General features: G+C 35.3%; 1 protein-coding gene across 2 annotated transcripts; it reads left to right on the top strand.

Annotated features, from left to right (window-relative positions):
- The first annotated feature begins 12,076 nt into the window (after positions 1-12,076).
- Positions 12,077-15,517, top strand: LOC126707985 (MND1-interacting protein 1-like). Of its 2 annotated transcripts, XM_050407766.1 has the most exons (3): positions 12,077-12,236; positions 12,795-14,061; positions 14,806-15,517. In XM_050407766.1, exons 1-3 carry the CDS (start codon positions 12,085-12,087, stop codon positions 15,322-15,324), a joined length of 1,938 nt encoding a protein of 645 aa, XP_050263723.1. In that variant the 5' UTR covers positions 12,077-12,084; the 3' UTR covers positions 15,325-15,517. The 2 variants fall into 2 exon arrangements, with proteins under 2 accessions (XP_050263723.1, XP_050263722.1); XM_050407765.1 differs by having other exon boundaries at positions 12,119-14,061.
- Positions 15,518-17,358: the final 1,841 nt, after the last annotated feature.

Here is a 17,358-nt window from a genome sequence, read left to right as displayed (position 1 = left end):
CATCATATTCTTCTTTTTTTTTCTTTTTTTTTTTTGGGCAAATTACAACTTACTCATATGTGGTTTGGCTGAAATTTAAGTTGCCTATTTGTGGTTTAAAATTTGACACTTTACCCACCTGAGGTTTGATTGAAATTTAAGTTGCCTATCTGTGATTTGAAATCCCATGATACAAGTGTTCCGCTAAATTCTTTTTTATCTTATTTGATCTTGTACTTTTATTTTTTTTTATTTTTTTGTGTTTTTGGAGGAGAGAGACATAAAAATGGAGCAAAATTACATATTTGGCCTTGTTTTTAATCAAAGTGGGTTATGGAAATCTAATTAAGCTAACCTTAGGGGGGGTAAAGTGTCAGATTTCAAATCACAGGTAGACAACTTAAATTTCAGCCAAACCATATATGGATAAGTTGTAATTTTTTTTTCAGTGATAAAGCTAAAGACACACACACACACAAAAAAAAAAAAAACAATTTTTAAGAATAGTTTCCAAACTGAAACTAATTTCCCGTCCACCTCATTGACCTCATAAGATAACTGCCGTAAGCCCTAACGTTATATTGTGCATATTTCATCTAGATCTCTCCATCTCTGATGAACTCTTGTGAATCCATTATGTCATCAGTGATGTATAGTAGGTCAAAAGGTCCTAGTGGTGAATAAGGTGATCTATGGTACAAGTTATCGAATTGAATTGTATTGCTTACTGCTTAGCAACCAAAATAAAATAAGTCACCCGATTGATATTTCCCTAAAAGAATAGTACTAATTATAAAAACTTAATAGTTAAGCTTAAGCATTAGTATTATATAGGATGCTAATATAATCATAGGACAATTACAGTACTGCAGATTCATTTAGCAAGACTGTTATAGTAAGGATAAGATTGATTCAACGACTTCATAATTTAATAATGTAGTATTTATCCTCTTTGCAAAAATAAAGATTTATGATTTTGTCATAATAGTTACACAGTTTGTGGGATTTATAAGGTTATTTTAACGGAGTAATCAGATTCCAGAGCTTAACGAGAACTATATAACCTGTAGAAATGCAAAGCAAAACGTCCTTTGTAATTTGACATGACTGATTATTGTTAACTTTCTTTCTTTTCTTTTTTTTTGGATAGGAATTGTTAACTTATTTTGATATTAATTAGGAATATTCAAAAAATTGGAAGTTATATTTTTAGATTGTTTTAGAATATAATATAAATTAAATATTTAATAGGCCCAAACCCACTACTTGCACAATATTCCCCATTACCGTGTGTTTGAATTTAATAATTGGAGAACATAATGTATTATACCTGTGGGGCTAAAGAACTTGACAACCCCGGCCCACTTTATACTAAGCCCAAGGCCCACGCCGAGGAGGAATAAATGCCCGAGGACGAATGAAGAAAGCCCAAATGGGCTAGAAACATCGCTGAGGACAATCCTGTTCTCGGCCAACCCAGATCTTAGAAGGGAAGAACGACACGCCATCGAAGGCAACCTCCCAAAGCGTCCCAAGAAAAAGGGCAAGTATCGTAGGACAGCCATGAGAGCATGGTGTAGGAACAATTCAAGGAGAAACTGTCACCTCCGCATTAAATGCCCACAACTAACGTTCTGGCCACATTAATGAGGAAATGACCCCTGAACAATGCGGTCTTGGTTGCTATAACTCACAGAAGGTTTGGGAAGGTGACTGATGGGACTAGCACTCGAGTAGTGGCTTGCATGATCAACAGATGGATGGCCAAGATCAATTGGAAAGGGATATATAATGAGAGAAATCCCCCAGGAAAAGGGGATCGGAAATGAGAGGGAGAAGACGGTAGCAATTTACATGATCTTGGAAACCTTTGTAATCAAGCACTGAAGAAAGAATAAAAATAATAAGCTCCTCGGAAGAAATGTCCGAGAACAGAATTTCATACTTTAGCCTACGTCTTTGTTATTCAACCCACTCATAACTACATCAAGTTGTTGTAACCCTCACTAAGGCCTAGTTCTTAAACTCATTCTCTATAAATTTATTGTATTGGACTAGTTGGGCCTGAGTCCACTCCTCTAATAGAAGAAGTGCTCAATCCCAGTCCCTACAATTGGCGCCATCTGTGGGGAAAACTTGTGTGTTAGTAAGGGCAACAATCAAACATGGTAGGATCAGGCCCTCATCAAGCAGGCTCCCATCAGCCCGAACCGGTGAGATCCCAACAACAGGGTAACTTTTCCAACCCTGAGTGTGACCGAAATGAAGAGAATGGAAGGTTTCGAGAGGGAAGTGTACACACCACTCAAACCAGCAGAAGCCACTCTCGTGTGGGCAGTCATGTGCTCCAAAGACAAAATAACAACCGAGCCATGCAACCAAAAGAGGTTAGGAGTCACGTATCCCAGAGACAGAACGATAAGCATACCATGCAGCGAGAGATAGACGATTTGAAGAGAAAGCTGCGCCATGCACGTCGAAGGCGATCTCATTCTAGCCCTAACATGCCCTTCGGTGATAAGAGCGATGATGACTATAGGCAAAGATCGAGAACTCTTCCAAGTGAGACATTTTCTCATGAAGAAGAGTACTACCGAAGGCATAAACGTAAAAGCCCGTCTCTTAGGGGCTTGGGAAACGATGCCATGAGCAGGGTACTGGATCAACTCTTCAAATCACCTTTCACATGCCGTATAGAAGGGGCTACACTTCCTCGACGATTCCAGCAGCCAACCTTTGCCATTTATAATGGCAAAACGGATCCTGTGGAGCATGCGAGCCAGTTTAACTAAAAGATGGCTGTCCATTTTAAAGACGAGGCGCTGATGTGCAAAGTTTTCCCATCTAGCTTGAGACCAGTGGCGATGAAGTGGTTCAATGGCTTAAAGACGAATTCCATAGATTCGTATAGGCAGCTAACCCAAGCCTTTGGCTCTCGTTTTGTTACAAACAGCAGAGCTCCTCGACCCTTGAGTGCTTTATTGTTGTTATCCATGCATGAAGGAGAAACTCTAAGGCTGCGTTTGGTTGGAGTGAAAATAGAGAGGATGGAAAACATAGGGAGGAAAATATGGTGGAAAATAGTGTTTTCCACTGTTTGGCAAAAGAGAGAAAATGGGGAGGAAGGAAAACCGGGAGAAAGTTTTCTCTCCCAGGCCCACAATTTTCATCCTTCCAAATCGGGAGGAAAATCTGGAGAGGAAAGTGTTGTGAAAGCACTTTTACCCAAATACCCTCTCCTAACGTCTACAACAACCCAACGCGGCAAAATAAGAAGGAAGCAAAAAATAACCACCAAACCCAGCACCACCACCAAACACCGAAACTTAGCACAGAAAACTAAAACATACCACAATCAAAACAAAAACACAAAACCCAATCAAAAGATTTGAAACACAAAAATAATCTTTCTCATAAGTCTAATGAAATCTGAACAATAAAATAAAACTAATCAAACCAGAACAAAAAAAAAAAAACATGTAGGCCGATCTGTGTAGAACGCCGATCTCCACTTCTCTGCCGGTGATCTATGTGTGTATGAGAGAGAATTTGTTTGTGTGAGAGAGAGAAAGAAAGAGAGATCTTCTGCTCTGGAGTAGACGAAGAGAAGAAAAGAAAAAAGAAAAAAGAAAAGTGAAGAGAGCACCAGTGGAGTAGAGAAGAAAAGAAAAAAAAAAGTAAAGAAAGCACCAGTGGAGTAGACGAAGAGAAGAAGAGAAGAAAAGAAAAAAAAGAAAAAAAAAAGAAGAAGAAAAGTGGAGAGCACCAGTGGAGTAGACGAAAAGAAGAAAAGAATGAGCAAAGTGAAGAGAGCTTAGACAAGTGCCAGAGAACAAAAGAAAAAAGAAAAGGGAAGATAGAGATAAGGGAAAGGTGTGAAGGAGAAAAAAAGAGAAAAAAAAAAAAGAAAAAAGAAAAGAAACGTGTGGATAAAAAAAAAAGGGAAAAAAAAAAATAAAGAAGAAGAAATTAAAATTGAGAAATGTCACTACAATATTTTCATAATAAATTTTAAGTGATGGGTTGTTACTAACTAATACTGATAAAAAAAATATTTAAGTGATGTGTTCAAATTAAAATCAGTAATAACTTACCACATATAATTTATTGTGAAAATATTGTAAAATGTAAAGACGTAGTACTTTTTTTTTTTTCAACGTGACCTGATCAAGTTGTACATTATTGTAATTTTTACATTATAATAATAAAAATAATAACATAAATTTATATATATAATATGGTAAATTTTATTTTATTTAATGAGTACAAATAAATCTATTTTTTATCTATTATGTAACAAGGATATAATAGTCAATTTATATAAATTATATTTTCCATCATTTTCTTTTTCTCTCAAACCAAACAAAAGAATTTTTCACCCTTTTACTTTTCCACCCCTCCAACCAAACACACAAGAGGGAAAACTAAATATTTTCTATCCTTCCACCTTTCCATCCTCCCATAATTTTCCATCCTCCCACTTTTCCACTCCTCCAACCAAACGGACCCTAAAGGTCTACTCGGACAGATATTGTGAGATGTATAATGAAATGGACGACAATTTTGACGATGTCACCATCAGCACCTTAAAAAATAGTCTCCCAGCTGAGCACGACTTGAGGAAGTCTCTGATTGGCAAGCCTGCCACCAATGTGCACCAACTAATGGATCGGATCGATAAGTATAAGCGAGTAGAAGAAGACCAGCTGCAAGGTAAGGAAGAAGGAGGAGGTCTGGAACGAGGAGACGATGGTTGCGATTGGGTGGAAGATGACCTGGTCTGAGCAGGATGAGGTTGGGGTGGAGGAGGAGGAAGTTTGGATTGTGGCTTCCCCGGTGCGTGTTTCCCCGATTGGCCCTCAATTAGGTCGAGCAAGCTGGTTGGAGGTTTTCTCTTAAAATCCATCTTAGCCTGAGAAGAAGTCCCTACTAATAGGAGATCTGCTTCTGTTAAATTGGGGTCGCCCAAGTCACTAGAGGGATCCTCGGATTGATCAACTTGGTTGAATGCACCAAATTCTTCCTTGGACGGACCCAAATCACCCTCAGCCTCCGCTGCTTGATGGGATGAAGAAGGGCCTGCCAACGGGATGCCTTCTGGGACAGGAGATCCTTCAGGAAGCAAAAACCTGTGTTTTGCTAAGGTGATTTTGTAAAGCCGAGGATCGTTAGCTTTGATCACGTGTTTCGGAGCGGGGAATGATTTCTAGATGGGATCGTACCCGAGGATCTTGTGAGCGGCCTTGACTTAGTTGTCAGCTTCGTTTACAAGGACCTCCGCCTTGAGAATAGTTTCTAAATCTCCCCGGTTGACCAAGTGAAAGTGTCTTTCAAAGGCGTGTGGATCTGCAAAAAAAAAAAAAAAGCATGTTCATATTAGCAACCGAACAATGCAAGTTATGATAGCATAAAAGATTAACCCTCTCCTACTCTGAATACCCCACCTGGTTCCCCCTCCTCTGTTGGACAATGAAGGCCGTCGTGCCACTCCCTAGACACAATGAGAAAGTCCTTATTTAACCCCTTGCTGGTCTCGGGGAGGCACTGAATAAGCTGAACCTTATCATCCCTCGTCTTCATATAATAGGATTTACCCTTCAGGTGTTGGAGGTTGTATCACTAGTTTACATCGTGATGGGTTAACCTCAACCCCATTTTCTCGTTTAAGGCGTCCACACACCCCAGGATCCTAAACACGTTGGCGGCACACTGAGTGGGAGCTAATCGGAAATGCCTAAGGTAATCCCTCATCACCGGCCCTGTAGGGATTCTCATACCACCTTCTATAAAGGCGATTATGGGAATCACCACTTCACCCTCTTGCCTCATAAAATGCCACTCCCCTTCTTCACTGTATCTCAAACCTACATTATGGGGTATCCCATAATCGGCGACGAATTTTTCCGTTGCCTCTTCGGACTCAACCAACTTTTTTTACTTACCCATCCCTAGAAACGGCTAAAAGACTCAGGGAAGAAACTTAGAAGAGAGAAAATGCGAGTTAGAGAGAGAAGAAAACTTATGGAAATGAGGAAAAACTCATTGGGCAGGCTTTTTATGCTAAAAAGAGATGTGAGTTTGGCTGGAGAGTTGACCGAACACAGGATATGTGCGCAAGAACTCTTGAGTGTAAAAGTAAAGAAGCAGATCAGTTCAAATGGGTATTTATACCTCCAATTAAAAATAACTGTGCGGGTTTTCCCGCCCATAAAGTTAAAGAAATCCCCACCGTTAGATTACCATCACGCCGTTGAACGTGGGGAGCACAGAGCCGTCAGAATTTAATGAGGACGCACTCCGTATACCGAGGCGCCAAGAACGTGCCTTAGACAAGTGAAAAGGCTCTGGTGCTGATGGAGGACAAGACTTGACAAGCCATGATAAAGGCCCGAGGATACCAAAATCCTCATCTCCGTCCGAGGAGCCAGACAGCAGGATTTTGAGGGGCTATTGTGGGGCCAAAGAACTTGACAACCTCGGCCCACTTTATATTAAGCCCAAGGCCCACACTGAGGAGGAATAAATGCCCGAGGACGAATGAAGAAAGCCCAAATGGGCTAGAAACATCGTCGAGGACTCGGCCAACCCAAATCCTAGAAGGGAAGAACGACACGCCATCGAAGGTAGCCTTCCAGAGCATCCCAAGAAAAAGGACAAGTACCGTAGGACAGCCATGAGAGCATGGTGTAGGAACAATTCAAGGAGAAACTGTCACCTCCGCATTAAATGCCCACAACTAACGTTCTGGCTGCATTAACGAGGAAATGACCCTTGAACAATGCGGTCTTGGTTGCTGCAACTCACAGAAGGTTTGAGAATGTGGCTGATGGGACAAGCACTCGAGTAGTGGCCTGCATGATCAACAGATGGAGGACCAAGATCGATTGGAAAGGGATATATAATGAGAGAAATCCCCCAGGAAAAGGGGATTGGAAATGAGAGGGAGAAGACGGTAGCAATTTACATGATCTTGGAAACCTTTGTAATCAAGCACTGAAGAAAGAATAAAAATAATAAGCACCTTGGAAGAAATGTCCGAGGACAGAATTTCATACTTTAGCCTACGTCCTTGTTATTCAACCCACTCATAACTATGTCAAGTTGTTGTAACCCTCACTAAGGCCTAGTTCTTAAACCCATTATCTATAAATTTATTGTATTGGACTAGTTGGGCCTGAGTCCACTCCTCTAATAGAAGAAGTGCTCAATCCCAGTCCCTACAATACCTAACAAAATTTTACATAAAATTTAGTCTTTCATGTCTATTACTCATATGATGCACCTATAAATATAGGTTTATATGTACACTTAGAATTACTTCCACTCTTTTTTTAAACTTCTTCTCAACATTGAAAATAGTATTGAAAGTAGTATATATATCAAGTTACATTTAACTTTAAACAATGTTACCCAAATTTTTTATTGAATTAATATTTTGAAAATCCCACAATTGGATTATATGATTTTTATGTTTTATCATACCAAATATCATACCAATCAAATATTTATTATTCGATCTATAAACTCATCTTTTATAAATAATTTTAATACACAAAAAATTGAAATATAAATATGTTATAGATGAGATAGTTTTGATTTATGATAATCTTGAATTTTGCAAGCATATAGGTTATAAGAAGAAAAAAAATGTAATATAACAATGAATTTTGTCAAAGTTCGCATCTAAGAAAAATGAATGACATAACATTGCTTAGTAGACACTTTTTACCCACCACTAGGCCAAATGATTAAATTTTATTTGAAGACATTTAGCTTGATAAGAGAGGGCCATGTAGGAAGACTTTACTAGTAGGATTGACAACTCAAAAATGGTTTAGAGGCTGTTTGGTAGGGTGTTTTGAGCAACAATTTTCAGTATTTAAACAACATTACATGTATTTTCACATACTTTTTTACCCACACGTATATCCAAAAAATACAAACGTTACTAGAATAACATTACCAAACGGCCCCTTAATTAAAGGTTAGAGCCAAAAAAAAGAAAGAAAGTAGCATTAATCAATTGGAGGCAACACATCATTGCAAAGAGTGACAATTACTTCGAGCATTACTTCAAGTGAGACACATGCTAAGCACATGAAATTATAAGGCAAAAGTAACTTTTATTTTTTATTTTTAAAGAAGGTAAGGCAACAGTAGTCTTGAAGTGATTAATTAAAAGAGGTTACCCAGTCTTAATACTCATAGGTTATTTAATTTAATTAGGCATTCATCTTGTTTTTTGAGAAACAAACACACACACACAAGGGAGGGGGAAAATGGTTCTAACACAAAGGCATTCATCTTGTTAAGTAGGCATTTACTTTTCCTACAATATATATTACTTTGAGTAGGTTTAATAACTTATGCTTGGTGAATTAGACTTTGTAATCTAGGCATTTCCTCATTCTCATTTTTAACATGTGCATCTCACAAAAAGTCCTATTAAGCCAAACCCCAGACCTAAACCTTTGAAATCATATATCCACTTAGAGTCAATCTGAACCACTTCGGCTGACATGTAATAAAAAAAAGGACCAAATTTAATATATAAAAATTGGTTTCTACTCAAACACCGACCATTTTTTTTTTCACCGCTCACAATCAGACACTTCAGCATGATGTGAAATTGGGTGTCTTTATAATTCTTTTTGACTCTTTTTTAATTCTTTAAGCACCAATTCAAAATTACAAAAAAAAAAAAAAAACCTTAAAACAAAACGCTTCATTTGTTTCGACATTAACATTTTTTAGAAAATGAATAATTTTCTAAAAGTTTTTTCCTAAAAAACTGTATTTTTTTTTTTTATATTTAGTAATAATCTTAAAATGAGTTAGAAAACTATTTTTTGATTTTTTTTTATTTTATTTAGCTTGATGTGAGATAAAGTTGTTTTTTAGAAAATTTTAGTGTAAAACAATTTTATCTCACATTAAGTTAAATAAGAGAAGTTACGTTAAGCTAAATAAGAGAAGTCAAAAGACAGTTTTTTCTTGAACCTTTTTTTTTCTTGATATTGCCAAAAGCCTTGTAGCTGAATTGGTACCTCCCCATATACAAATTGCTCGGTGTCTAGGAGGGAAAGAGTTCGAGCTGCGGGGTTAGTAACATGTTGTAATTATTTCTAGAAAAAAAAAGGAAAGCATGAAAAATTATACTCACATAAAATTTTCTATAAAAACAAATGGAGCTTCAAAATATTTAATGCTACTCCTCAACTGCCACCGGATGTTCAAGGAATATAGGGAGGCCACGGAATTTTCTAAAAGAATCTTCCATAATCTTTTACATTATGTCGGGTTTATGAACTCATAAAAGATTTGATTTTTTTTTTGAGAAGAATAAAATATAATATATGATATAAGTGATTAATGCAATATTTGATTAAAGTTGGGATCTTCAATGCAGAATTTTGTTATTGCTGACCATCGCTTTCGACTCAAGAAAAAAAAAAGCTTTATTTTTGTTAAATCTTTGCATGATTCTGTAATATTGATCAGCCGAATATCAGTAGAAGTCTATTATAATTAATTTTTCAAAGATGTCATAGTTGAATCAGTCAAATTAGAGGTACATTTTTAAATTTTTATTATTTTAGTAACTAAGTATAGGATTTGACCCTATAGTATCCTTCAACGTTCTTAACTATAATAATTACTCCTCATTATCACTTCAAGACATTAATTGATTTTTTTTAATAGGTTAGATTCAAATCAAGGCAGAGATTTTTTTTTTTTTTTTTTTTTTTTTTTTTTTTTTTTTTTTTTTATCAATTAAGCTAATTAAACCTATGTAAAGCATGTAAAGCTAGGTCATTACCACAACCAAAAAAAAGAGAGATTAAATTTAGGTGTATATGAAATATGGTTTTTTTAAAAAAAACTTGTGGCCCAGACTATTATATGTGTTTTGAATCTTGATTGAAATCGATTTTAAAGAGAATAACATCTAAGTACTGTACTTAAGTTATAAGTTTTATTTATCATCAAATAGAACCTGCAGGTTTTTTTTTTTTTTGGGTAGTGTTATTAACCTGCCAGGTTTTAGGGGGAACACAGACTCATGTCTTATTTTGTAATACTATGGGCCAAATAAATTATTAGTCAGGTTCCCTGTAATTTAAAGTAAAAATGAGCTCAGTTTAAAATTAAACTAACTGATTGCAAATTAAGTATTCGCTTGGATTGGACGTCTGCATTTATAAGTTTGCGTTTTCTGACTTTTTTTTTTTTTTTTTTTTTTTTTTCATGTATTTTAGGGAGTAATGCGGCTACTGTTCATGAACAGTAGTCGCAAATGTTGACTTTTCCATATACGGATCCATAAATTTCATTTTTCCGGAACTTTTTCATTAAAAATAGGTCTCACGATACAATTCACACATTTAAAAATTATTTTATTATAGTGTTTTTAATTTTAATTTTCAATTTCAGTAAAAATAAACTCAATCCAAACATACCCTAAGATGCAAGTTGCAACTATTGGGTTACTACTTAAACCCATTGTTCCTTTGGGAAAGTGACGGTCAAAACATTGATATCAGGAAGTGACAAATAATCAACGTCAATCAATTTTCCTAGGACTGACTATTGAGGCACAGCCTTCTTCAGAATTATTACTCCTACCGAAAATGCAAGATTAAGCTGGCACGGAAAGTTTTATAGAACATGGGTAGATTTTTTATTTATTTAATTTTTTTAAAATTTAATCTTATTTTTATGTTTTATGAATAAGGATAAGTTAATTAAATTAAGAGTATTTTTGAAATAAAAAAATAATAACTAATTTTTTGAATTTTCTTAATATACAAAATAGAGAAAAAAAAAAAAAAAAAAAACCGAATGAGAGTGTAGATAGGAAACAAGGGCATGTTTCTATATACAGGTGTGATACACATGATGAATTGATGATACGACAATTTCCAAAAATTAGGATACAATACAATAGAATACATGTATTAATTAATTATTTATTTTATTATATATATATATATATATATTTGAGGAAGATATATATAACTAAGCATATATCAATTTAAGAGCAATAATGGATGGTAAAGTGAATACATGGCCATTAAATAATACTAGTTTATAACCCATGCATATGCATAGTACAATTAAAAATAATCACAATTACACACATATATGAGTTCAAAATTTCAAATTATACCGAGTTCGTCTCTCAAAAAAAAAAAAAAAAAAAAAACTTAGTGTAAGAAGTACACATATTTTTAAGTCATGGATGAGTTTTATTCTCTCTCTCTTTTTTATTTTAGTTTTTTTTGGATATACACATGAGTTTACTCTTATTTTTTTTTAATTGGATCTTTTCATGGTTTATTTATACTAGATTCTTCTTCTTTTGCACAACATTAACTCATCTAGATCAATTTTTTTTTTAAAAAAAAAAACTTAGATAGGATACATGGGGTAAAATTAGACAACAATTGGAATCTAATTTAAAATCTAATCGAATATTTTTTAGCTTTTGCTCCAATTATATATATATATATATATATATTTAGAATACAAAAGATCAAAAAGAGTGATTTTATTTCTCAAATAAATAATAACAATTTAGTAAATATATTTGGAGCATATTGGGGTGGAATGACCAAATTCATCCTCACCCTACCTCAATGATCAAGGCAAAGATTTTGCCCCATCCTTGAGAGAGGGTAATATCACATTTTATGAGTCTTATACACCAATGGGTTGACATACTATGAGTGTCTTGTTACATGTAGTAGAAATATATAATTCTTTTTACCATTTCCACCTCATCATTTTTTTTTTGAAATGAGAAAAACCTACATGGGACAAGACGAGATGAAATAGCTGTCGATCTATAAATATGTAAAGTTTAATTAACCCCTCACTATTTTTGGTCATGTTTGCTCACAATAAGAATTTTTTTTTGTTTTGAAAAGAAAAAAGTTGGGATTATTTATTTATTTTTAATCAAGTTGGGCTTAAATTAAACTCAAAACAACCCCCCCCAAAAAAAAAGAAAAAAAAGAAAAAGAAAGAACAGTGTTTTAAATGTTGCACTAGGCCCATTATATCCTCAGAAAATACATTTAGCCCAAACCAAACCGCATCTTCATGATTTGTCAGCTCTCCATTTTGTCTTTCACTTTTATAAGAAACATACACACACATGCTCTCTCTCTCTCTCTCTCTCTCTCTCTCTCTCAGAATTTCGTCTCAGCAAAACTCTCCAAAATCAAACGCCGATCCTCATCAAAAATCCAGTGGTGAGTCTCTCTTCTCTTCTCTAGGCCTATAAAAAAAATTTCATTCTTTTTCTTCATCTCAATAAAAATACTATCAGATATCAATCAATCAAACAATCTCTATTTTTTACAATTCGTATATAACATGGGTTGCACTGTAAGAGAGAAGCACATGCGAGCGAATCGTAGGACCCGATCGCTTAAACCCGAATTTGATCCCTGTGCTTACATAGATAGAGCATCAATCTCGAAATCTATATTTGATTCGGGTATTAAATCATTGAAATATCATCTGGGTCATCTGGGTCTCAAAGATTCGACCCAGAACCACAATTCTTGTAATAACAACCCCAATACCCAAGAAGATAACGGGTGGGGTTACTGCACTGAGGAACAATTAGAGGAAATTCTGTTGAAAAACTTGGAGTTTTTGTATAATGAAGCTATATCTAAGCTTGTTGCATTGGGTTATGATGAGGATGTTGCCCTCAAAGCCATATTGCGAAACGGGTATTGCTATGGGGGCATGGATGTATTGACAAACATATTGCATAACTCTTTGGCTTATTTGAATTGTAGTGTTAGTAGTAATTGTGGTGCTGGTGGTGGTGATTGTGATGGTGAAGGTGATGGGAATTCAGATGAGTCCGAACCCGTTTTCACTGATTTGAGACAGTTGGAGGAGTACTCCCTTGCGGGTATGGTTTCTTTGTTGCAACAGGTTAAACCGCATTTGAGTAAGGGTGATGCCATGTGGTGTTTGCTTATGAGTGATCTTCATGTGGGTCGGGCGAGTAGTATTGAAATCCCGGTGCTTCCTTCGAATATGAGCAATGGGTGTGTTAGTAGTAGTAGTAGTAATATGGTGTCTAGTGCTGTTGAGAGTGTTGGTAGTCATTCGGTTGGTGTTGTGACCCCGGCGCTTTGTAGGTTTCATGGTGGCTGGGGTTTTGGGAGTGGGGGAGGGTCAGAGTTTCCAGTTAATGGGTTTTTTACGTGTGGGGCAGAGGTGACTTTGCAGAGAGATATTGACTGTCCAAAAAGGTTTAACCTTTCTCCTTCGATGAAGTCATTGTTGAAAAGGAATGTTGCCATGTTTGCTGCTGGTTTCAGGGCAAACTCAAAACAGTTGCAGCCACGGTCTCAAGCTTGTCCGAGTGCTTTGTCACGTGGGGGGGGCCAGGCTGTATTGGGGGCTGAAGTTCCAGTTGAGCAGAGTCAGGAGTCTTTGTGTTTGAAGAACCAAGAGGTTGTAAACTCAGTTATGAGTAAATTCCGTGATCTGAAACTTGATGAGAGTTGGGATTCTGTGGCAGAGGATCAGAAGGATGAGATGATAGTGACTCTGCTTCATCAGGTTAAGGATTTTGAGAGACAAGTGAAGGAGCGGAAGGAGTGGGCTCACCAGAAGGCAATGCAAGCTGCAAGAAAGCTTTGTCATGATCTGAATGAGCTTAAGATGTTGAGAATGGAAAGGGAGGAGACTCAAAGATTGAAGAAAGGGAAACAGACTCTTGAGGACTCAACCATGAAGAGACTATCAGAGATGGAGAATGCTTTGAGAAAGGCTAGTGGTCAAGTGGACCGGGCAAATGCAGCTGTGAGACGACTTGAGACTGAGAATGCAGAACTCAGAGCTGAAAAGGAGGCTTCGAAATTAAGTGCATCAGAGTCAGTTACGACATGTTTGGAGGTTGCAAAGAGGGAGAAGAAGTGCCTGAAGAAGCTTTTAGCTTGGGAAAAACAGAAAAGTAAGTTGCAGGAGGAGATTGAAGATGAGAAAGAAAAGATTAAGGAATTGCAGCAACAGCTGGTTCGGATCAAACAGGCTCAGAAAGAATTTGAGGTGTGTTAAGAATATTAATTTACCTCTGTATTAACACACACACACGCGCACACACACGCAAACTCTCATGTCTATTTACATGGGTCATTTGCTTATGATATGGAAATAGAAGTGGGAGGCCAACTCAAAAGCTCCCTTGCTATGATGATTTGTGCAAAAAAGCCATGATGTAAGATATATAGATGATCAATGTAATATGGGTTGAGGATAACAAATGAGGAACCAGTTTAGACTTGGCAGTCAGTTGATGCAAAATGTTGCATAAAAGTATAATTTGTTAGATTGCAAAATGTTGCCTTATCTGTAAGATCAATTAATTATTCTGTGAGAGAAAGCAGTTCTTTTTTTGGGGTAAATGTTATATATGATTACAAATCAGATGAATTAACAATAAAATTATTTGGAGTTCATGGTCACTTACTCTTTTAACTTTGCTTTAGGCTTACTGTACTGAATTTCTCTTTACCACACTCGTCCACATTCATCTAATTGTCTGTGTACCTTAAGCTCAATTTTTCACGTTCTATTTTTATTGGATTCATCACCGTTATTTTCTTTGCATCCACAACTGTCTCCACAGCTTTTGTAGCAACTTATAAGTTCCCCTGAATTCTTGTGTGTTAATCTTAAACAATCAATGTATTCTATCATATACATGCTGTACTCACTATTGCACCAATTATTTTTTTTATGATAAGTACTTATTAGTGAACCAATTATGCCTGTGCAATTTTCTTATTACAGCTAAAGTGGAGGCAGGAGTTGAATGCCAAAGAGCTAGCCTCAGCACAAGTGGAGGAGGAACGACGCTCCAAGGAAGCAGCTGAGGCTAGTAACAAAAGGAAACTTGAGGCTTTGCGCCTAAAGATAGAAATAGACTTCCAGCGGCACAAGGATGATCTTCAAAGACTTGAGCAAGAACTTTCACATCTAAGAGTGTCTTCTCAATTCACTGAGTCGCACCATGCATCAGATACAGTGTCCACAGAACACAATGAGGGCATAAAACCACAAGGAGAATCCATTGCTAAGCTGCTTCATGAATTATATTGTTTGGAGGATTCTTCAGAGCAAGAAGTCAATGGTGATCGGGAATGCATAATTTGTACGAAAGATGAAGCCTCTATTGTTTTCTTGCCGTGTGCTCACCAAGTTCTATGTGCTAATTGCAGTGATAACTATGAGAAAAAGGGTAAAGCTACTTGTCCAAGCTGCAGGGTTCCGATTGAACAAAGAATCCGTGTTTTTGGTGCAAGTTCATAGTTTATTCGGTTTGAGTTGTGATTTGAAAATGGAAAATAATTGTAAGAGCATTACAAAAAGGAACATCTTTGCATGCTTGTTTCTTTATTTTTCTTCTTGTAATTTTTTGGGTGCTATATAGGTGGTTACACTTGTAACCTTTCAAAAATGGGCAATAAATTCTATGTTGTGTGGTTCGGCATTTTACAATCAATCTCATTAGTCATTACTTACACCATGATTAATTTTACATTTTTCATGATATATATTAGTTTTTGAAAAAAAAAAAATCATATGTAAATGAACATGGAAATTTAAACCTATATTGTTTTCCTTTTAAATTCGTTCAACAAGATAGTTTGAATCAATCTCTTATTACATGACGTACTATATTTAAGGGTGGTCATAAAATTAGGGATGTTATCAAGCTAAGTTGAGTGTTGATATATTTAAGGGTGGTCATATAATTAGGGTTGTTATCAAGCTAAGTTGAGTGAGTATCAACGGCTTAAGATTGGAGATTTTATTACCGACAAATTTTGTTTCTTGATAAACAAATTATACGCTAATCAAGATAAATGTAGATGATTCCAATTAGCACTAAGTAAAGTCTTGTTGTTGAATAAAAAAGCTGTGATCGAATCCTGCCTACAAAATGTGCCTAAAATTCCAAAATGATAGAAATACTAAAAGAATCTCCAAATTGACTAACCTTCAAAATAACGAAAACACCTTGCAATCTCTAAAAATTACAAAAATATCTCTAAAACCAAAATATTATTAAAAACTCCAAAATGACCAAAATACTCCCGAATCTACTAAACGACTAAAATAACTTTGAAACTTTCAAAATGAATTCCTCTACAACTAACCCTATAACCAAGGTTTTGAATTCCGTTCTAGATTGACAATTGGAATGAAATATTCCAATTTCGATGTGTTTCGATACACCATTTCAGAATTACGCACCAAATATATATACATACACATGTACATAATTTATATATTTATAACTTCATATTTCATTATATCTAATTAACCAATTTTTTTTTTTTTTTTTTAAATATTATATGGGAATAAAATGAGTTAAATGATGAATTTTGGGCTTCAAAGTTTAAAAACAAATCCAACACAATCCGGAAAATCCCGGAATAGGCCAAAATTTAGAGATCGGAATAATTGGAATTTATCTGGTACACCATAATAGTCTGGAACAACTTAAAATTTAGACCGAAATAGAATAAGGGGTATGTGCACTGGATTAAGCATTAGAATGAAATTTAAAACATTGCCTATAACCCTACAACTAACCAAATGAGGAAAAAAAAAAGCTATAAACCATGTAAATAATGAGAATGCCCTTGAAGCCTCCAAAATAACCACAATATGCCCAAAACATTTCAAGAATCTTTTTGAAGGTTTCAATTATTTGTATTGATACATTTAAATGTGTAATTAGGTAAATGGTTGGGTTACATCCTGCTTAGAATAATTATGTTGGGTGGATAATGGATATTACTTTTTAGGTGATAATTTTTTAAAATAAATTTAAGTGATTTATTAATTTTTTAGTATTTTTCTTAAAAGTGTAATTTTCAATAACTTTATTTTGAGTGTACTTTATTAATATTTTGATGTGGTAAATTAAAGTTCTTCTTTCATACTTATATCAAAATATAGGAAAATTTGTGATTTTTTGTATAAGCCAAATGCCAGAAAATGTGTTTAGCATTTTCAAGAATATAACCAAATACCAAAAAAACAAGTAACTTTTATATATTCTAAATAAAAATATTTTACACCTAAATAAACCAAGTCAAGAAATAAATGTAATGCAGTGGTGGTTAACTTGTTATCTGCTCATGATGATTGCCTTTTATCATTAAACCAAGATATTAATCGGTTTTTGGTATATATGGAGATCAAACCTCAAATCTCTTATTCGACTACAAAATTTTTTACATTGAGTTAGCTGAAACCCACAACACAGTGGTTAATTTGTAAGACAACAAAAACATGGGTTTGAGTCCTAACAAGTAACAACAACAATATTTA

This window comes from Quercus robur, chromosome 12 (genome assembly GCF_932294415.1).
Source record: "Quercus robur chromosome 12, dhQueRobu3.1, whole genome shotgun sequence".
In the NCBI taxonomy this organism is placed as follows: Eukaryota; Viridiplantae; Streptophyta; class Magnoliopsida; order Fagales; family Fagaceae; genus Quercus; species Quercus robur.
The sequence above is the reverse complement of the archived record's forward strand: the minus strand, read 5'-3'. Positions and strand labels throughout refer to the sequence as shown.

What these genes read in the sequence shown, in the direction of transcription:
- LOC126707985 (XM_050407765.1), top strand. Translation starts at nt 12,361, where the DNA reads ATGGGTTGCACTGTAAGAGAGAAGCACATGCGAGCGAATCGTAGGACC. An exon ending in AGGCTCAGAAAGAATTTGAG is followed by an intron (nt 14,062 to 14,805) that starts GTGTGTTAAGAA and finishes TTCTTATTACAG; the next exon opens with CTAAAGTGGAGGCAGGAGTT.